The sequence below is a fragment of the Capricornis sumatraensis genome, chromosome 8 (genome assembly GCF_032405125.1).
Source record: "Capricornis sumatraensis isolate serow.1 chromosome 8, serow.2, whole genome shotgun sequence".
NCBI lineage: Eukaryota > Metazoa > Chordata > Mammalia > Artiodactyla > Bovidae > Capricornis > Capricornis sumatraensis.
This window is the reverse complement of record NC_091076.1, coordinates 74,835,216-74,856,802: the sequence shown is the minus strand read 5'-3', so window position 1 is coordinate 74,856,802 and position 21,587 is coordinate 74,835,216. Positions and strand designations below refer to the sequence as shown.

The 21,587-nt window shown below is 55.2% G+C and overlaps 1 protein-coding gene across 1 annotated transcript; it reads left to right on the top strand.

Annotated features, from left to right (window-relative positions):
* Positions 1-883: 883 nt before the first annotated feature.
* Positions 884-20,837, top strand: CAMKK1 (calcium/calmodulin dependent protein kinase kinase 1). Its single transcript, XM_068977734.1, has 15 exons — positions 884-1,258; positions 2,148-2,195; positions 2,957-3,010; positions 3,411-3,462; positions 3,714-3,847; positions 4,295-4,331; positions 5,166-5,187; positions 6,962-7,050; positions 10,894-11,093; positions 12,939-12,992; positions 13,715-13,788; positions 15,668-15,755; positions 15,958-16,086; positions 18,296-18,399; positions 20,655-20,837. Exons 1-15 carry the CDS (start codon positions 899-901, stop codon positions 20,725-20,727), a joined length of 1,518 nt encoding a protein of 505 aa, XP_068833835.1. The 5' UTR covers positions 884-898; the 3' UTR covers positions 20,728-20,837.
* Positions 20,838-21,587: the final 750 nt, after the last annotated feature.

Below are 21,587 nucleotides of genomic sequence, written 5' to 3'. Positions count from 1 at the left end.
AGCGACAGGGGTGGATGGGGGGACCTGAAGCATCAGGAGCTCAGCTCGGCTTCAGGCAGCGCAGCGGCGGCGTCGGCAGCCTTGGAATGCTCTGCTGTCAAGGGGTGGAGCTGTGAGTCACTGGGCTGTCTGCTGGATGGGGGCCCGAGCTGACCCTGGGTTCTGTTTCTGCCAGTGCTGCGAGGCCTCCAGTTCTGCCCATGTCTGTCTGTTCTGACTCCAGAATATCAAATTCTCCCTGCTTCCCTGTGAAGCCAGCAAGGCTGATGTGCCTGTTTTACAGATGGGAATACTGAGGTCTAGAGGGCTGGTGTGCAGCAGAGCCAGATGAGTTCCTGGAAATCCTTTTTTAAAAAAATCTGTATGTATTTTTGGCTGTGCTGGGTCTTCATTGCTGCGCCGGCTATTGTCCAGTGGCAGCGCGCAGGCTTCTCGTTGTGGTGGCTTTTCTTGTTGTAGAGCACGGGCTCCAGGGCCCTGAGCTTCAGTAGTTGTGGCATGTGGGCTCAATAGTTGCTGTTCCTGGGTTCTGGAGCTCAGGCTCGACTTCAGTAGTTATGGCGCAGTTAGTTGCTCCACGGTATGTGGGATCCTCCCAGATCAGGAATCAAACCCGTGTCTCCTGCATTGGCAGGCGGATTCTTTTCCACTGAGCCATCAGGGAAGCCCCCTGGCATTCCTTTAGTGAGGAGGGAGACCTCAGTTTGGATGCTGGTGACCCAGGCAGAGGGAACAAGCAGGGCAAAGGCATGGAGGTGGGACTCACAGTTTGTGGCTACGGTGGGGATAGGGCCTGGGAATCTGAACTCCTTGCTCGGTGGCCAGGACTGGAACCTTCTCTGCCCTCTTTTCTCGGGTTCCCCATAAGGCTGCACTGAGGACCCCCTTGACTGTGGCAATGGAGGGGGGCCCGGCGGTCTGCTGCCAGGACCCTCGGGCTGAGTTGGTGGAGCGAGTGGCAGCCATTGATGTGACCCACTTGGAGGAGACAGATGGCAGCCCGGAGCCTCCCAGGAACTGTGTGGACCCTCCGTCACGGACCAGAGCAGCCTCCGTGATCCCCAGCGGTCCTTCAAGACACCCTGCAGTCCGGCCCAGCCTCTCGACAAGGAAGTTCTCCCTGCAGGAACGGCCAGCGGGGAGCTGCCTGCAGGCCCAGGCTGGGCCTTACGCCACAGGGCCTGCCAGTCACATCTCCCCGCGGGCCTGGCGCAGGCCCACCATTGAGTCCCACCGCGTGGCCATCTCGGACGCAGAGGTTGGTGGAGCAGAGCTAGGGGGTGCCCATGAGCTTCTCAGCAGTCCTCAGTGAAGACCCTTTGCTGTTCCCACCCCTGCCACACAGCTGTCCAGACGTTGGTTTGCATACCCCCGGAGCTGAGGAACTCACTACCTCTCTATGTGGCCTCTTCCCACCCAGGGGAGCTCCATCTGAGCCAGTTGCTGCCTCCTATAAGTCCCACCATTGCCACTCCCAGTCTAAGCCTAGGAAATAGATCCCTCCCTTATTCCCCAAGAAGTCTGTTTAGAGATTTGAAGATAAGACAGTGTGTTCTCCTGTCCACCAAGTCTTCCCCAGCTTGAGTCCCCCACTTTTAATCCTACCTCATAGAGTCTGCTGTGACTCAGAAACTGCCAGCACGCTGCCAGTCTCTGGGCTCCCACTGGCTCTGTCTTTGCCTCTTAGATCTAAAGTGAACCTAAGGACCAAGCAATCTACAGATTTTAGAGGCTGAGGTTTTTATGCCTGAGCCAGGGCTCTGGTCTCCTGTCCTCATTTTTCTTGTCTACATAGTCTCCTCATTCAGCTTCTTCTAGAAATACTTGCTCGTGGGTTTCTTACATCAGGGTCTCCCAGCCCCCAGTATCCAGGTGGAAATTAGGGCATTTTTCCACCACTTCTCAGGGAGCAAAGCATAGGCAAGGTTCACCATTCACATTTTCAAACGTTATCCAAGTCTTCTTGTCGCTTTCAGTATTACTTTTGGTGTTGGCACCACCTCACTTCCCCACCTACACTTGAAATGTTGACCAGGCTCAGGCCTGGCGGGGAGGGGCCTGGGGCCAGGATGGGGCCCTGGAAGTGCACGTGGGGTGCTACTTCTGGATCCGGCTCTACCTGATGGCCCCTCTCCTTTCCCCACCAGGACTGCGTACAGCTGAACCAGTACAAGCTGCAGAGTGAGATTGGCAAGGTAGGCCTGGGGGCAGGCCAAGAGCAGGGGGAACTTGTCTTGGGGGTTTGCGGAGCCAGCCTGTCTGGATCCTCCACAATCCCCTCTCCTCCTCTGGGAATGTGAGGCTGAGCCAAGAAGGTCCTGCCCTAGATGTGAGGGAAGTTTTGTCCTCTACAGGGGATGGGAGATAATTCTTGATTCCTGACTCCCTGGAGTTTCATACGTTTATTTATTTATTGACTGTCCTGGGTCTTCCTTGCTGCATGGGCTTTCTCTAGTCGCGGTGAGCAGGGGCTACTCTTAGTTGCAGGGCATGGGTTTCTCATTGCGGCAGCTTTTCTTGATCTCGATCATGGATCTAGGCTCACGGGCTTCAGTAGCTGGGGCTCACAGGCGCCAGAGTGTGGGCGCAGTAGTTGCGGTGCATGGGCTTAGTGGCCCCATGGCATGGGAAATCTTCCTAGACCAAGGATCGAACCCTTGTCCCTTGCATTGGCAGGTAGAGTCTTAACCACTGAACCACTGGGGAAGTTCTCCCCAGAGTTTGATGGAGGGGACTGGGGAAGGCATAGAGCTGTGCTGAGCCCAGCAAGGGCAGTGACCAGGGCATGGAGCCCTCTCCTTGCCTACCTGAAATTTATGCCCACTGGAGGCCAGGGTGGAGATGGGATGTGGGAGGAGATGGGGGGCAGGGGCAGTTCAGGCTCCCCTTCTTCTCTCCCCCTAGTCCAGGGATAGGCTGCCCTGTCCAGCAGGGGCTGACCTATGCCTCTTTGCAGGGTGCCTACGGCGTGGTGAGGCTGGCCTACAATGAAAGTGAAGACAGGCACTATGTAAGTCTGGGGAAGGAGGGAGGTGTCGCCTACACTGGGCCCTGGAAGACTTGGGGGTGGGTAGAAGCTGTGCCAAGACGGTGGACAAGGCTGCCTGTGAAGGGAGTAATCTCCCTGTCCCTAGCGGAATGCAAAGGGAATGAGCTTCTTGACCCTGGGAATATGCAAGCAGAGGCTGGATGCCTCTGAGGGGAGAGCTCCAGAAAGGGTTGTTATGGGAAACAGGGGTAAGGCCTAAGGTTCAGTCATGGCCACCTCCTAACGCAGTGTAACTGCAGCCAGTCCACACGCTCAGTGCCACGTGCCCATGAGCCTTTCTGGACCTCAGTTCACATGCAACCAGCCTGTTCTAGTTCCTGGTGGCTCCACGTAAGTGACATCTCTGCCCCTCCCTCCTCAGGCCATGAAAGTTCTTTCCAAGAAGAAGTTACTGAAGCAGTATGGCTTCCCACGTGCGTATCTGTCTGGTCCTGTGCATGGGAGCTCCTGGCTTGGGGGCGGAGGAGGAGGAGACCTCGGAGGCTAGTTTCGTTAGGACTAGGGGTGGACAGGCAGAGAGTGAGCAAAGGCCTGGTGGTGGGACTGTGCTTGGTGGGTTGAGGCCAAGGCCAAGGTCTTGCAAGATTCTTGCTTGAGGCTGGTTGCAGGGCTGTGGTGAGGCCCAGCCTCCTGTGACAGGCTGGACTCCTGTTCTGGGTCACAGGTCGGCCTCCCCCAAGAGGGTCCCAGGCTGCCCAGGGAGGCCAAGCCAAGCAGCTGCTGCCCCTGGAGCGGGTGTACCAGGAGATTGCCATTCTGAAGAAGCTGGACCACGTGAATGTGGTCAAGCTGATCGAGGTAGGTAGTGAGCTGGTGAGGCCTATGGAGTAGCCCTTGGTGCAGGGGGCACCTGGCATAGACCCAGGGATTTTGCCAAGGGGGGTGTGCCAAGGGAAGGGCCAGAACTGGGATAGGGTTGGCCAGGAGGCTTCTGGGGTCAGGTGAGGCTACTCTGGAATGTTCTCAGGTTCTCATGGAGGGGGACAAGCTGCTCCAGAGGTAAGAAAGTAAGCCCCATGGCAGAAGGGGAGAGGGACAGGGCGCCATGTGGTGGGACATGGTGCTGTGTGGTGGACCAGGGGCAGGGGCCAGTGGTTTCTGAGGCCTCATTAGCCTTGTGCTGGCACAGTTCCTGCTCCATCATCTGGGGTGGTTGCAGAGCACACGGTGGGTCCTGGGGCTGGCAAGCACCCCTTATCCCAAGCCTCCCCAAGTCCCACCCTCATGTCTGCTCCTTCTCACCAGGTCTTGGATGACCCAGCTGAGGACAATCTCTATTTGGGTGAGTGACCCAGCTCATCCCCAAAGTAGCTTACCCGGGTGGGTCCAAAGGCTCCCCAGGGACACACTTGACCTTCAGATAGGCCTTGTGAAATGCACTGACCTCCTGGGGACAGGGAGGAAAGACATGTTTTCAAGCCCCAGATTCTCTCCCCGGCCCTGCTGAGCCAGACTCAGGATATCCAAGTAGAGTCAACCAGTGTTCCCAAACCCCCACGCCACTGATCGGAGAGACAGTGGATCAGGCAGATACAAGAAGTAGGCTATGTGATGTGGGTTCCCAGACCCTATCTGATAACTCCATGCCTCAGTTTCCTCACCTGTAAAATGGGGGTAGTAATGGTATCTACATAATAGGGCTGATGTGAGAAGTAAATGAGTTATTACATGCAAGACACATTAGCTATTATTGTTAGTAATAGTAATACTGATGCTGTTATTTAAGTTCCTGGTGCTTGATTCTGGGTTGGGCTTAGAGGCTTTCAGGGAATGGGCCAGAAGGAACACAGGCTTAGGAGTTAGAGGCCAAGGCTTTAGCCTCCACTCCCTCTCCGACCTGCCCCTTCTCTGAGACTCAGTTTCCCCTGTTAAAGGGGTTCATGATGATACTCCTCACTTGGCACCTAAGGTTCCAGTGAGGCAAGTTCACAGTAGACCCGTTCTCAGCCATTTATCTTCTCTGATACCCTGGGACCCCTCTCCTGTCTCTCCCTCAAGTATGCCTGGATGCCTGCCCCCTCTCCCACCCTCCAGAAGGGGCAGGGATCTTGGCATCAGCTGTGTTTTCAGCCTGGCTGCAACTTACCTACTCTTCTTTTCTTCTCTTTTCTTTCAGTGTTTGACCTCCTGAGAAAGGGGTGAGTTCCCCGTCGTGTTCAGGCAGGATAGGTCTTCCTTTCCCTCCCCATATCCCTAATCCTAGGGTCAGCTACTCTAGTGAAAGAAAGAGGCCCAGGCTCTGTCCTTAGGGAGCTGTGGTCTGGGTTCAGGGGGTGGTGTGGGGGAAATGGGTGGGAAACGAGAGACCAAGGCGGTGATTCTTTGAAGGCTGGTGGGGTCAGTGAGGCTGGAATAGTCAGGGAGGCCTCAGGAAGAGGGGGTGGATTTCCAGCCAGGCCTTGAAGAAGTGGAAGAAGATTTTGATGACAGTGCGAGAGAAGAAAGGAAAAGTATAGAGATGAAACGCAACTCTCACCTGTACTCAAATCACAGAAGAGTTCTTTCCGTTTTACACATTTTGTGAGTTAGGTAGCTGGGACTCCATTCACTCCCTTTTACAAGAGGGGAAGCTGAGGTTCAGAGAGGGTAAATGGCTTGCTCAAAGTCACACAGCGAGTCACTACTGAAATCTAGGGTTCTAACTTGGACTGTGAAGAAGGCTGAGCGCCGAAGAATTGATGCGCTTGAACTGTGGTGTTGGAGAAGACTCTTGAGAGTCCCTTGGACTGCAAGGAGATCCAACCAGTCCATTCTGAAGGAGATCAGCCCTGGGATTCCTTTGGAAGGAATGATGCTAAAGCTGAAGCTCCAGTACTTTGGACACCTCATGCAAAGAGTTGACTCATTGGAAAAGACTGATGCTGGGAGGGATTGGGGGCAGGAGGAGAAGGGGACGACAGAGGATGAGATGGCTGGATGGCATCACGGACTCGATGGACGTGAGTCTGGGTGAGCTCCGGGAGATGGTGATGGACAGGGAGGCCTGGCGTGCTGCGATTCATGGGGTCGCAGAGTGGGACACGACTGAGCGACTGAACTGAATTGAACTGAACTCATGTCTGCCTTGTCTGCCCTTCTCAGGGTATGTGCAGAGCCCCAGACAGGGAGTAGTGGGTGCAGGGCTCGGTGGACTGGGCTCCTTAACCACTAAGGTCTTGAATGCAGGCTGTGACATGTCTCTCTGTCTGGGAGGCTCTAAAGACCAGTTCTGGGAAGAGGCAGGGAATGTGTCCTTTAAGACTCAGGGGCTTTCAGCATTTTTGAACTCTGTTCCAAGTAAGAAATAAAGTTTTACATTGCCATTCATATCTGTAAAAGTAAATGTCGCTCAGTCGTGTCCGACTCTTTGCGACCCCATGGACTGTAGCCTTCTGTCCGTGGGATTTTCCAGGCAAGAATACTGGAGTGGGTTGCCATTTACCTTCTCCAGGACTGAAACCAAAGTTTTCTAAAACAGTATATATCCTTATTACATGTGATATACTTAGTATATAGGACTTTGTTAGAAAAAAAAGAAAAAGCGGTAGCCACCCACTAAATTGAGTTCATGGCCTTCTTGATCCTGGACCTATAGTCTGAAAAACACAGCTGTAAATGGAATCTTTGCAACTGTCTGATTGTTGATAATTAAGTACTTAGAAGAAGACATACCGAGCCAATCAGAAGTAAGGTAAAGATAATTTGAAATTGTAATGATTGAAAAGGGATACTTGCATCTATGTGTATTTTCAAATTTTATTTATATGAGAGAAAAAGCTACTATCTTGTGTTCCAGGGACCCATCGAGCTTAGAGGGCTCCTGAAAGGTCCCAGGGAGTTTGTAGGGCCCAGGGAAGGGGAACCTGCCATCTGCCTTTGCTCATCCTAATTCCAGCTAAACAGCCCCCCTCCCCCGCCCCGCCCTCCCGACAGGCCAGTCATGGAAGTACCCTGCGACAAGCCCTTCCCGGAGGAGCAAGCTCGCCTCTACCTGAGGGACATCATCCTGGGCCTTGAGTACTGTGAGTGAGGGACTGCCTGCCCCCCTGGGCTGGGGACCCGAGAGGGGGACACGTGAAACGCTGGAGCGCAGGCTGAGCGGCTCTGAGCCGTTCCTGTCAGTCAGTGTCGGTCTGCCAATCATCTTTAGCTGGGGGCGGGTCAATAGGCCAGTGGGCGGGGCCGAAACGTTCTGAACAGGTAGGGTAGCGGCAGATTTCACTGGGCATGCGCCAGGTCCTTCTGGGAGCCTGCTTATTACCGCATAGGTGGATGTTCGTCCTGTATCTCAAGCTTAGCCTTTCACAGGGCATCAAGAGCTGTGGGAAGGAGTTTGTGTCCAGCTGCTCGAGGAAGAGTCAGTCCTGGCATGGAACCGGTGTGTGGTAGCAGAGTAGGTTTATTGTAAGGCGCCCTAAGGTGATGGAGAGCTCAGCCTCCAGGTTGAGCATCACCTTCAGGCTCAGCATCACCTCCTCTTCAGGTGATGTTAGCTTGGCCTCTGTCTGGAATTCATTTATTCATTCATTTGTCCATTTATGGGTACCTAGTAAATGCCAGTTGGGGGCATGTAGATGTCAAAGACCCAGAAGAGATCTCAAGGATCTCGCAGCCTAGTGAGAGAGACAGGAACCTAAGCAGCAGCTGTCAGAGCACTAAGGGACCAAGGGAGGCTTCCTAGAGGAGACCACTTATGAGCAGGGTTCTGAAGGATGAATAGGAGTTCACTGGCCAGTTTGAGGCATGGTGGGAGGGTGTACCACGTGGCAGCAGCATAGAGGGGAGTAGGCATCTACTATCTGAGAAGGGGGAGTTCAGTTTGGTTGAGTCTAACCAGGGAGCCAGGGATGGGGAAAGATGATGCTGGAGGCAACTGACCAGGCCACACCTCGAGGGCTGGGAATGTCTCTGCAAAGGACTTTCATGATTTCATCCTGTCAGCCTTTGTGAGACCTAGAGGGCTTTGAGCAGGGGAGAGGAGTGATCGGATTTGTGTCTTAGAAAGCTCTGTCTGGCAGCTGTGTGGCGGCTGGATGGAGGGCAAGAGGCGGCCAACTGGTTAGGGAGGAGGCTGGTTTTGCAGCCCAAGTGACAGATGGTGAGTCCTGGATTAGAGCTGCGGCAGTGGGGAGCAGATGTGAAGGAGCTGGGGTGGCCAGCACTGGGTGACTCTCTGGTCATAGGGAGAAGGGGGCCTGCACGCACCTAGAGTCCTGGCCTGGTTTGGGGAGTGGGATACATCCCCCCTCTGAAACCTCAGCTTGGTTTATCAGAAGCATCTTCTCTCCCTAGGGGATCAGGTGAGGGCCAGCTGAGGTTTGACCTGCAGCAAATGTCTATCTCATTTGAGCCACTCCAGTGCCTTCAGACAGCGGCACTTTGTCTTTGTACATATGGAGAAACTGAGGCACAGAGAAAGAGAGCTTTGCAGAAAGTCCCTACAAGGGCTTAGAGGTGTGAGAGGAGGGCATTTCAGCCTGGTGTGGTTGTGGCAGACACAACTCTACACCAGCTTGGCTTCCACCCACTTCCTGTCCTCGGCCTGTTGTCTCTCATCCTCTCTCTGCAAAAAAAAAAAAAAGCCAAGCTGATTCCATCTGACTCTTGGGTAAAGCCTCATCAAGACCTAGCTAATCACGGTCGACGAAGGGCTTTCTGGAGTGGATAGGACAGCACCAGGGGCTGGACAGGCAGACAAATGGAGACACGGGGTGCTGAAGGCCCACCTTGTGATTCCATGCCTGAGAGGGGGGAGTTGAGGCTCCCTGTGCTCTGGGAGGCACAGGCCTGACTCTCGCAGACAGGGCCAGCGCAGCCGTGCAGGTAGGAGAAGCAGTCGGGTCTGGATTATACCTGAGAGGTGCACCTTGTAGGACTTGCTGATGAACTGGATGTGAGAGTTGAAGGAAAGAGGGGTTTTTGGTTGAGCAACTGGTAGTATGGCCATTAACCAAATGGGAAGAACTAGACAAGGAACAGGGTTGTTTGTTGGATGGTGATTGCAGATAGAAAGGTCAAGTTCTGAATTAAATATGTATTCGAGGGACTTCCCTAGTGCTCCAGTGGCTAAGACTCCATGCTCCCAATGCGGGGGGCATGGATTTGATCCCTGGTCCGGGAACTAAGATCCTGCATGCTGCATAGTACAGCCAAAAAACAAAAATGTGATTGAGAAATATTGGGATATATACAGGATGTCTACAGGATGCCCATTTGGATAAAGAGCTGAGAATTCAAGGGAGAGGCTACAATTTGGGAGAGGCTAGAATTTGAGCCCACTTTCCATGGTCAAATACAGAGCCTCCTGAGCCCCATGCTCAAATGGCTGTGTGTCAAATGCTTCATGTGGACCTGACACATAGGAGGAGAGTGCTGTAGGGTCGTGGGTTCTGTTGTTACACTCTTTTTAATTCTTTTTCTAAAATCACTTTTATTTACGTATTTGTTTCTGGCTGTGCTGGGTCTTGGTTGCTGCCTGGGGTTTTCTCTAGTTGCCGTGAGCGGAGGCTGCTCTGTAGTTGCGGTGTGCGGGCTTCTCATTGCAGTGGCTTCTCTTGTGGGTCAAGGGCCTCCAGGTGCATGGGCTTCAGTGGCTGTGGCCCCCAGGCTCTAGAGCACCAGGCTCGATATTTGCAGCACACGGGCTTAGTTGCACCACGGCATGTGGGATCTTCCTGGATTAGGAATCGAACCTGTGTCTCCTGCACTGGCAGTCAGATTCTTTACCGCTGAGCCACCAGGGAAGCCCCTCTGGTGTTAGTATTATATGACCCTCACTCCTTCTGCCCCCCGCCCCCAGCCACCCTCTCCTTCTCCCCTCCCCTCCCCTGCCCTCCTTCCCGTTCCATCTTCCCTTGTCTCTATCATCCCGAGATGTGTTTGTCCAGGGGAAGCTATTTGCTGAGTGGCGAGCTCATAAGTGCAAGGCTATGGGTGAGGTCAGTGCCTTTTCTCTGCTGGGACATCTCTGGTCATCTCAGTCTGAGCTGCTTGTCTCTTCCCAGCAGTGCTGGACCCAGGAAGCAGGGTGGGCACTCAGCCTACTAGAGAAGGTGCCATTATCCCAGCCATGTTCATCCTGGAGGTCCCAAGGCCTGGCATGCCCTCCCTCTCCAAAACCCCATTGGCCCAGAGTCCCAGGGCTGAGGTCTGCAGGTCATCCCACAAGCCTACTCTCAGTCCAAGAAGCAGTGGCAGGTGTGACAGGCTGGGCAGGGGATGGAACTGGAGGCAGGTTTGTTTGTTTAATTGATTTGTTTAGCTGCGCGAGGTCTCAGTTGCGACACACAGCATCCTCAGTCTTCGTGTGGCATGCAGGACCTTTTAGTTGCAGCATACGAACTCTTAGTCGTGGCATGTGGGATCTAGTTCCCTGACCAGGGATCGAACCTGGGCTCCTTGCATTGGGAACACAGGGTCTTAGCCACTAGGCCACCAGGGAAGTCCCAAAGTATGGAAAAATTCGGATGGGCTTTGAGCCTGCAGACAGCACTCACATGGGGTGGGGGCGGCCCCAGGCGAGGCCTATGGAGACACTTTTCCCCCAGTTTCCTTTGACGTCCACTCAGTGGCAGGGGCCTTGACTGCCATGGAGAGAGCACCGGGCTTGGAGTCCCAAGATTCCTAGGAGTCCAGGCTTGGCTCTGTTACCAACAGCCTGAGTTGGTGTCTTCACTGCACAGCTGAGCAGGGGGCCCTGACATCCTCTTCCGAGGTCCTCATGAGACGAGTGCGTGCAGGGGCCAGGAAGTCCCAGCTGCTTCTCTCCTGGAGTTTGAGGCCGCCTCCAGGGCCAGGCGAGGGCCGAGGGGGCAGTTTTGGGTGAAGGGGCCCCAGTCCGACGCTCGAGCTGCCTCTCTCTGCAGTGCACTACCAGAAGATCATCCATAGGGACATCAAGCCATCCAACCTGCTGCTGGGCGACGACGGGCACGTGAAGATCGCTGACTTCGGCGTCAGCAACCAGTTCGAGGGGAACGACGCTCGGCTGTCCAGCACGGCTGGGACCCCAGCGTTCATGGCCCCCGAGGCCATTTCTGACTCCGGCCAGAGCTTCAGTGGAAAGGTGGCCCCCAGGGTCCGGTCTGGGTTGGGGTTTAGATGGAGGGGTGGGAGAGCATGTCATGCCATCCCATGTCCAATCTGGGGGAGCCAGGGTCCTCGTGTCTCAGGAGTGAGCACCAAACATGGCCCTCTCCCCCAGGTTTGCCTTTTCCTGGAGTCCAACAAGAACCCTAGCTTGGGTCTCTTCTTGTTCTCCGGCACAATGGCCCCCTGCAGAAATTTCCCACTAGCTGCTCTGTGCTGAGTTCTGGGCTAGGATGTGGACCAGTCAGAGCTCGGATGGCCAGCTCCCTGCCCTCTGGTCATGGTGAAAGGACAGGAGAGCTCCTGTCTAGGGGGATGTCGGAGGCTCCCCTGACTTCTTGGGCTATGGCAGTATTTGAACTAGGCCTTAAAGAATGGGAAGAATTTACAGGAGGTGGGGTCCAGAGAACATACCAGAGAACTGAGGGCTGCAGTGGCATTTGGGCAGAGTTTAGAGGGTCTGGAGTTTGGGCTTGGTCCTAAATGACAGAGGCAGTGGCAAAGCTTTCTGAGCAGAGGCTGTGATTCTGCGTGTCCCCGGGCACACATCCTGCTGCCCCCTGTGGAGTGCTGGCTGGCCCCCCTGTGGTTCTGCCGTGGAGGAAATGGTCAAGGAGTTTGGACACATGTGTCGATATGGAGGTCAAGAGAGGGCTGTAAATAGAGATTTTTTAAATTTTTATTTTTATTAATTTTTATCGGAGTAGAATTTATTTACAATGTTGTGTTAGTTTCAAGTGTGCAGCAAAGTGAATCAATTACACATATACACGTACTAGGTCATTCCCATATAGGTCATTTTATCCCATTTGCCTTTTCACTGTTTCTCCCTGTATTTGTGGAAGATGTAGACATTATCCCCCCTTTATGGCTAAATACTGCCAGGGATGTTTTCTGAGAACAAGGACATTCTGTTACATAACCTCAGTACAGTTATGAAAGTCAGGACATTTATGATCAATAAAAGACTGTTACCTAAGCGACCTTACTCAGATTTCATCAGTTACCCCCATCCTGCGTCCTTTAATGCCTTTTCGTTTTCTGGTTCAGGATCCAATCCTGGGTCAGTTACTGCATTCACTTGTCCTGTCTCTTTGGGGTCCTTTAATCTGGAAGAGTGGCTTGGCCTTGGCATTTGTGAAGGAACAGGCCTGTTATTTTGTAGAATGACATCAGTTTGCGTTTGTCTGGTGTTGCCTGATTGGATTCAGATGAGGCATCGGTGGCGGGAATGTGTAGGTAGAGATTTGAGGATCACTCACATAAGAGAGAAAGTAGATATGAGAAGAGGAAGTGGGGCTCCAGAAGCGGGAACTTGTAGAGACAGGGCACATTCGAATCCAGGGTGCAGGGGAGCCCCGAGGGGTTGTGGAGGTGACTGAGGACCAGAGGCTGTTCTGGTGTCAGAAAGGTGGATGGTGGCTTCTCCAGTGGATCATCACAAGAGGGATGACTTCTCAAAGCCAGAGCTGGTTTAGCAAGTATAAATTCAATATTCTGGGGTGCATCAGTGTTATAAGTACTGCAAATGTGACCTTGAAGGCGAAGTGGGTTTTGCACTGTTCTGTTGGAAACACGTCTGGTTTGGGCCCATTCCAAGGAGACTTGGAAACCCTGGAGAGCAGGGGCCCTGCTCTGGCCATTCCCATGTCCCCAGTGCTCAGCACAGGGCCTGGCAAAGAACAAGGGCCTGAGGGTGTTTGTTGAGTGGATGCATGACTGGGGAAGGAGGCCTCCAGCTTGCCCTCTCCCATGGCCCATTGGATGAGCAAGGGGTGTGTCTGTTCCTTTTAGGGGCCTGACGTGCACTGTTTCTTTCTAGGCCTTGGACGTGTGGGCCACGGGGGTCACGCTGTACTGCTTCGTCTATGGGAAGGTGAGTGCTGGGTGGGCTGGCAGAGCTGGGGCCGGCCCACACCCCTGGTACCATGGGTTGGGCGAGCTGAGCCAGAATGCATGATAGATGTAGGCTGTGCCTTTGTGTCCTGAAGTAAAGTGACTTTGAAAGAGCCCACTCAGCTCAGAAATGATGGAAGGAGAAGGGGCGTTTCTATTTTTCTCATGTCCCTTTGTCCCCTTGAGGGGATGGATTCATGTGCGGGAGTCCTGAGTCAGCAGACCTCCCGTGGAGGTTGGACGGTGGTCTTACCACCACTCCAGCCTGAGTGCTCCCTGTCCTTCTATCCTTCGATGCCATTCTTTCATTCACAAATTCACTCAGTCCTTCATTCTTTTAACAAATTGTCCTTGACACCTGCTCTGAGTTAGGCCAGACACCCGACCTTGACATGGCCGAGATCCCTGTCCAGAGGTGTTCCCACAGCAGGGGCCATGCTGAGGCACAGGACGGAATCTCAGGGAGCACGTTCCCAAACTTTAGGCTCCGGCTGTGCAGGCCTTGCTGCGAGTGGCTGTTACCCTGGCAGGTACACAGCTCCTGGTTCCCTCCATGACACGTTCATTCAGTCCACGTTTGTTGGGCATCTCCTGTGGGCCAGGCCCTGATGAGGCCCCCCAACCCCCATCTCGTGAGGAGCCCAGAGCTGCCCCCAGTAGGCTGAGGTGCTGGGCCCGCATCCTTTGTCTCTCCCCCCGCAGTGCCCGTTCATCGACGATTACATCCTGGCCCTGCACCGCAAGATCAAGAACGAGGCCGTCGTGTTCCCTGAGGAGTGAGTTGTCCAGTTGTCCACCACAGGCCCCCCCCCCGCCCCCCCCGGGAGGCGTGTCTGAGTCTTAGCAGAGCTTTTGTCCTTCCAGGGCCCCGCCCCAGCCTGCTGACCTGGAGGTGGGGGTGCTGCTCCCTGGGAGCAGATAGGGGGAGATGTGAGAGGGTCCCAGACAGCTGGGTCGGATCTCCTTGTACAGACAGGAACTCTGAGTCCAGGAGTGGGGCAGGGATGACCCCAGGCTACATGTTCATCTGCTCCTTCACTGAAGGCCTCCGTGAGATCAGTGACATCACCCCCACGTAGACCCTGCACCCACGGGGAACTTCCACCTTCTCCACACAGGGTGGGGGGGCTTCATGACACCAGTGCACTCCCCCATTTCACAGATGGAAAAGTGGAGTTTCAGTGGGCCGTGGACTTGAAGCCACTCCTTCTGCCTTCCCCCTTTGCAACTGAGGTCTCTGAGCCCAAAGGGACTGTTTGGAGAGGCCCCTGTGCTCATTCATGGTTCTGATAAAGATGCTGGTTACCATGGCAGCTGGCCTGTGGACCCTAGTGCTTCACATTTTAGGGCCCTTTTGCTCAGAGTGCCCCAGGCAGGTCAGAAACCAACCTGGGAGCTGTCCTCTGTGCTCCTACCCTCTCTTACCCAAAACTTCCTGTCTGGCTCCAAGCCTTGGTGAGTCCACCGCTTACATTTCTTTTGGCTCCGTTGCCAAGTGCACCTCCTATCTGGTTCAGTCCTCCGCCTCGTCCAACCACCATGGTCAGGCAGAGTGACCCTGTAAAGCACAGCACATCTCACCCTATCTCCTGCTTCAAGAATAGGCGCACCCTGACCCGGGCATTCAGGGACCCCCGGGTCCCACCCCCTGTTCACCCACCATGTGGCTCCCCGCCCGCCAGCTGCACCCCCCACAGCACTGGCTTCGGTCCCTCTCCTCTGACTGCTGGTCTTCCCGCCCTTCCTCCTGCTGTGTATCCTCCCCAGCCCAGGAGTTTTAAAAGGGATTAGGAATCTAGGCCAGCAGAGGGAGCCAAGGTCATAGTCCTAAGAGTAGGTTCCTTCTGCCAAGAGTTTTAAGTAGCAGTGAAGCCTGCAGCCTGGGCAGAGCCGGTCGAAGCTGATGTGGGCTGAGCCCTGCGCCCGTCCCCACGAGCCTCAGCCCTGCCTGCACTCTTGGTGCGGAGGTCGGGGTGGTAGGGGTGAGGTGGGGTGATGCGGGCCTTGGTTTCCTTCTCTGTCCAGTGAGTATCCTCCCTGGCTGCCCCCCTGGTGGAGGAAAGGAGAAGATGGGGGTGGGGTGAGTGGGGCTGAGGCCCCCTGGAGTCTCATAAAGCGACTCTTCTCGCATTATCCTCATCTTCTCTGCCCTCTGCGGGCGGCTGTCCAACACCCACGGGAGCTTGTTAATGTGTCTGTGACCTCTGCCCCCTGAGGGTGACTGTTTTACGTCGTACTCAGGGCAGAAGGATATCCGTACCCTTGTTCTGAAACTCTCTCCTTCTACCTTGGTGCCTCGGGGGCGTCCCTCCTGTCCTGCTCTCTGAGACCTGAGGGTCAGCAGCGTTTCTGCCCTGTGTGTGGGCGCTCAGTCATGTCTGACTCTTTGTGACCCCATGGACTGTAGCCCGCCGGGCTCCTCTGTCCATGGAACTTCCAGGAATACTGGAGTGGGTTGCCATTTCTTACTGCGGGGGATCTTCCTGACTCAGGAATCGAACCCACGTCTCTGGCATCTCCTGCATTGGCAGGCGGGTTCTTTACCACTGAGCCATGTGTCAATTCAGGGAAGCCCGGAGCAGGGTAGGGTGGAGAGGTGGGAAGGAAAGGACCTTCAGCTGTCTCTCCCTCGTCTCCTTCCTTCCTCTTCTTTAGGCCAAAGGTCAGCGAAGAGCTCAAGGACTTAATCCTGAAGATGCTAGACAAGAACCCTGAAACGAGAATTGGGGTGCCAGACATCAAGGTTGGGAACCAGAGGGGCTGGGCCGCAGAATGCAGGCCTTGACTCCCCCATTTGGGGAAACTTACACTGGAGGCGTGTATGTGCTGGGTTGGGGCTTGTGGCCTTTGGACCCTCAAGGGGACTGCTGGTGGAATGCCCGGGTCCTTTGCTGGCCAGTGTCTATCACCGGTGGCCCTGACCCTCCCTATCCTCTCCTCCACAGTTGCACCCCTGGGTGACCAAGAATGGGGAGGAGCCCCTTCCCTCGGAGGAGGAGCACTGCAGCGTGGTGGAGGTGACGGAGGAGGAGGTGAAGAACTCGGTCAGGCTCATACCCAGCTGGACCACAGTGGTAAGTGGATGGGGGCAGAAGGCGCCAACTCCTGGGAGGGCCGGGCGGCGGGTGTGGGCACCACCTGAGACTTGCTCCTTGCTGGGCCCTATGACGGGACAGACGGCTTCCTGGTCGGCCAGCCTCGTTGGTGGGCCCGAGGCCACTGCTTCACTGCAGACCCACGGGAACAAGGTCACGCTATTCAGTCTCATGGTAGAGAGACCAGGAGGCGTGGTGAGGAGAGTGAATGATTTAAATATACTGGCCCTTGCTGAGTGTCAACCTTCACCACGACTGGAGACGCATTTCCTTCCTTCCTTCCTAAGGTTTATTGAACTTCTGCTATTTTCCAGGCACTGGACTAGGTGCCAAGGACATGACAGGGGAAAGGCCTCGGATGCCTTTGATTTGGAGAAGTGACCCCGGGACCCCCGCACGTCAGGCAGACACCACCCCCGCTCTCCTGTCAAGTTTTAGATTTTCTCATCCTCCTCTGGACATCTTCCACCTGAACAGTTGGAAGTTATTAACATAGTCCCTGATAGCCATCTGTTGTGTTTTTTTTTTGGTGGGGGGGGCGCGTGCAGAGGACACTGAGAGTCATGGCCTGCCCTGTGCTGAGGTTTCGTGGTGAGTCAGGGTGAGCACAATGCCAGGAGAGCGAGCTGGGGCCTGTGCCGGGGGTGGGGTCTGGTCTGTGCACTTCATGCCTCCCTACTGGGTCCAGGCCCAGCTAGGGCCAGCAGGCTAAAGGTCCCTGCACTCCACAGAGCTCCGGGGCTGTATGGAGTCCCTGGAATTAGCAGCTCCCATAGTGTTCTTGCCTGGAGAATCCCAGGGACGGGGGAGCCTGGTGGGCTGCCGTCTATGGGGTCACATAGAGTCGGACACGACTGAAGTGACTTAGCAGCAGCAGCAGCATAGTGTCCATACTGCCACATCCCTGGTCTTAGCTACCATCATCTCTCTCTTGAACCAGTGGAATTGCCTCCCAGCTTGTACCCCTGATTCCACCCTTGCCCCGCCCCCTACAGTAAATGCTCAGCTCAGCAGCCAGGGTGGTCTGGTGACCAGGTCAGGTCACTTCTCAGCTCAGACCCTGCATGGCCTGCCTGTCCCCCCTTTCTCTGCCAACCTCCTCTCTTCCCTTCATTCTCTTGGTTCCAAACATGCACCACGGAAGCTGCTGCCCCAGTGCCTTTGAACATCCTTTCCCTCTGACTGGGACACTCCAGCCCCAGTGTCCACAGAGCCGCTTCCTCACTCCCTCCAGGTCATCATTCCAGAGTCATCTTGTCGTGAGACGAGACCCTTCCCGGCCCCCTTATCAAAAATTCCTCTTTGTCATACTTTATCCCCCTTCCTTGTTTTATTTTTTCCACCTGAGCCCTTGCCACTAATGAACATATGTTCTACTTATCTGTCTTATTTATTGCCTGTCTCTGCAACTAGAATATAAGCTCCATGCTGCTGCTGCTGCTGCTGCTAAGTCGCATCAGTTGTGTCCAACTCTGTGCGACCCCACAGACGGCAGCCCACCAGGCTCCTCCGTCCCTGGGATTTTCCAGGCAAGAACACTGGAGTGGGTTGCCATTGCCTTCTCCAATAAGCTCCATGAGGGCAAGAATATTTGACTTAGTGTGCCCCCTGGGCCTAGAATAGTGTCTAGCAAATGTAGGCGCTCAATATAATACTTGTTGATAGAAAGAAGGAAGGAAGAGATGAAGGCAGCCTTGGGTCTGTGCACATGTGTGAGAGTTTATGTGCACGTGGTCAGGGGAGATGGAGCTGTCCTTATAGCGGGAGGAGGGACAAAGTCACAGAGCCAGGGATAGGGGCCTGTCCCCTGTCGATATCCCCCCACACCACTGCGCAGCCCAGGACAGCCTCTCTTCCACTCCATCCTTCCTGCGCAGCCAGAAGGCATTTCCTTATTGCACTTCCTGTGCCCTCCGCCTGGTGTTCCAGACCCTTCCTGGTCTGCTACTGGCCTTGGTGTCCCCCACGCACCAGGCTCCTCACCATTTCCAGAATCCACCCTCAACCACCTTCCCTCCATGCTCTTGCCCTTTCCTCTGCTTGGGATGCTCCTCCTGGTCCTGCCCCAGGAAAGGGAACCTCAGCAGAGCCACCCAGCCACCTCCCCGTCTGGAAGCCAGAGTGGAGGCTGCCTGTGTGTCTGGGAACCTGGGGGCCTGTGTTCCTCATGCTGACGCGTCCTCCCCAGATCCTGGTTAAGTCCATGCTGAGAAAGCGTTCCTTTGGCAACCCATTCGAGCCCCAGGCACGGAGGGAAGAGCGATCCATGTCTGCCCCAGGAAGCTTACTGTCGTAAGTACTGGTGGGCTGAGGCCTGCCAGGCGCTCCCTGGGGTGGGGTGGGGGCTGTGGCTGTCACTCTGAGCATCACCAGGCTGAGCCCCGAGCCTGGGGATTCAGCCAGGCCTCACAGCAGGGCCCCGCCTGCACCTGCGTTCTCAGCCCCTGGCAGCCTAGTTGAGGTTTCCAGACAGGCCTCAGGTTGGCTCTTTGTAGAAGCCTGGCTTGTCTTGGAGGCGGGGACTGCCTCTTCTTGGTCTGGGCGAGTGTTCGCTGCTTTTCTGAGTGGCCTGTGCAATCTCTGGTCATTGCTGAGGCTGTGCGCCCAGTCAGCACTTTGTAAACGCTTATCCAGCAAGTAAGGACAGGCTGGCCAATGACAACGACGGGCCAGGAAAGAGGAACCCCCATGGCTGCAGGCTCCCTCCTGAGAGCCAGGCCTGTGCATTCACCACCTCCTGGGAGAGGACCGAAAAGCAGTTCCCCAAACCTCCATGAGCCCTGTCCTCAGCACTTCCGCCTTCTTCCACTGAAATAAAAGTCCATTTGGGGTGCTGGCGAGCCCTGCTGGAGTGCAGAGACCCGCAGGGAGAAGGCAGTGAGGGGTCCTGGGCCTTGGGGAGCACGCCTTCTCTGAAGAACATGTGGGGAGGCACACCCCCTCCTCCCCGCAGCCCCTTCACAGGCTGCAGGGAGGCGTGCTCCCCGGGGAGGTGAGCAGCAGCCACCATCCACGTACCTCAGCCTCCCAGGAAGGGGCAGTTTCGCCTGTGCCATCCAGGGGCCCAGATGTTGGTTTTGTTTGTGTAAGACCACCCTCTTGTAAGTGGGCTCTTCAGACTATTGAGTCCCATCATTGTGGACGAGCTGGTGTCTGCTTCCTGACAGAGGTTGCTCACCCTCAGGGAGGTCCCTGTACCAACTTCGTGCCCTCCTCTTGACAAAGGAGGGTTGCGGGGGGTGCCTGGGAGAGGCCTTGACTGTCCTGAGCTTATTGCTTGTTCCCATGAAGTGGCCAGGCCTGGGAGACGGAGTCCTTGGCCTCCTCTGGATCTGCAGGCCACAATGCTGGAATTGGGTTTCGTGTAGGGGACCATATATCTACCATCCAAATGAAGCCACTTTTGAGAGTGAAAGAGCAAGCTATTGCTAATTATGCCTGGACAGCCAACAGAACTAAGACCAGAGAAGCAAACCTGGACATCTGGTCTCTAGCGAAGTGCCTATGACTCAGCGCCCCCTGGTGGTGGGACAGGCCAGTCACAGGCTAAGGATGCATCCAGCCCAGGTCAAGGACTGGCACAGGGCTGAACACCAAGGGTACAACCGAACAAGGCAGCCGTTGTTCTTTTATGGACACGTTAGTAGGGAGACAGGTCAGTTCCTTCATCTGGACTGTGAGAGGATGGGGCTTAACACTTCCTAGCTATAAAATTCTAATTCTGTGACACAGGCTTCCCCAGTGGCTTAGTGGTAAAGAATCTGCCTGCAATGCAGGAGCTGCAGGGAGACACAGGTTCAATCCCTGGGCTGGGAAGATCCCCTGGAGAAGGACATGGCAACCTATTCCAGTATTCTTGCCTGGATAAGCCCATGGATAGAGGAGCCTGGTGGGCTATGGTGCATGGGGTCTCAAGAGTTGGACAAGACTGAAACAGCTTAGCATGTACACATGTCACAGGTTTAGTTTTGAAAAGCAGGTTTTACCCTATCAGAGTCCCAACATTTATCCTTGATTGACTGTGTTCTTTATGCTTTGGGATAACTCTATAGTAGAATTAAATGGGATGGATCCTTTTTAAAGATATCAAAACTCATTTATTAATCTTTTTTTTTTTAAGGCCCTGGCACGGGGTTGGGGGGGGGGGGGGTGGTGATAGCAGGATGATAACAAGAATCTACTGAATATGGGACAGAATCCCAAGGCTGATGGGTAGAATCTATCCTGTGAACAAACAAAAAGCAAAACCAAAGCCCTTCTACTCTGGACCTTGGGGCCTGAGCCAGGCCATATCTGGCAAGGCTCCAGAAGTCAGGGTGGGAAGTCTAGACTTCCTTTCCAAGCAATAGGGAGCCATGGAGGGTTGTGGGCTGAGACTATGGGTGGGGGAACCAGCAAGGGACCACAATGCAGGGTGGCGAGACTGAGATGAGCTTGGGGGATTTGAGAGATGTGAATAAAAATGCCTATGAGTGTGTATGAGCGTGTCCTCCTGCATGTATGTTCTGACCTCTGAGGTCTCTCTGCCCCTGGTGTCCCCTGAACAGGAAAGACGGGTTTGGCGAAGGAGGCAAAAGCCCAGAGCTGCCCGGCGTCCAAGAAGACGAGGCTGCGTCCTGAGCCCCCCGCATGCGCCCAGGGCCGCCCGGCAGCACGCTCATCCCGCGCCTCCAAAGGCCCACCGCCCTCATGCCAACAGCCGCCCCTGCTGGCAGGGGGCTGAGGACTGTGGCCCCTCTCCCGGCCCTCCTCCCCCGTCTGCATGACCTCCGCGCGCACGTGTCCAGGGACAGGATCGGAATGTGTGTCACCTGGGGTGTAGGGGGTGGGTAAGGTTTCCCACAACGCCTTTCTCTTCGTCCTGGCTCTCCCTGGCGGGACTCATCCTTTGGGGAAGCTCGGTGCCCGTGGTGCCTTAGAAACCCAGCCCGGCCGGTTGGCAAGGCCCAGGGGCAGGAGGCAGGAAACCAAGAAGACGAGCCGGAAGCCTGCAGAGGCCAGGTGGACGTGGCTCAGCGGCCGCACGCTCAAGGAGAGGCTCACGCTGCCCACCTCAGGGGGGCGCTGTCGGAGCCCGTGTCTGCGGAGAACACTGGCGTGGAGGCTCTGAGGCCTTGGTGGGTAGTCCTGGGCTTCGCTGGGGCTGGGGCCAGTGTTGGAGAATCCAGATTCCTTTTTCGTTATCTTTTGTTTGTCATCTGATGGGGAGCCAGGTGCACAGCCCTGCTTGGGAACGCCTAATGAGCTGTGGGTGGTCCCCAGCGTGCCCACCATTGCTTGGCCACCAAGTGGATTGGACTGACCGTCCTGGATCGTGTTTCAGCCCTCTCCGCAGAAGGGGCCAAGTTGAGGCTTTGAGCAGAGAGGCCTGAACCAAGAGCATCACTCTTGCCTGCCTCTCCCTCTCTCCCGCGGTGGCTCCCTAGAGCTGCGGCTGCAGAAAGACACCAGGGCTGACATTGACCGAGGGCCCTGGGCTC

Excerpts from the sequence above, each read along its gene's own strand:
- CAMKK1 (XM_068977734.1), top strand. The coding sequence starts at position 899 with ATGGAGGGGGGCCCGGCGGTCTGCTGCCAGGACCCTCGGGCTGAGTTG. Across the intron at positions 5,188-6,961 it reads TTTGACCTCCTGAGAAAGGG|GCCAGTCATGGAAGTACCCT; the intron begins GTGAGTTCCCCG and ends CCCTCCCGACAG. Across the intron at positions 11,094-12,938 it reads GCCAGAGCTTCAGTGGAAAG|GCCTTGGACGTGTGGGCCAC; the intron begins GTGGCCCCCAGG and ends GTTTCTTTCTAG.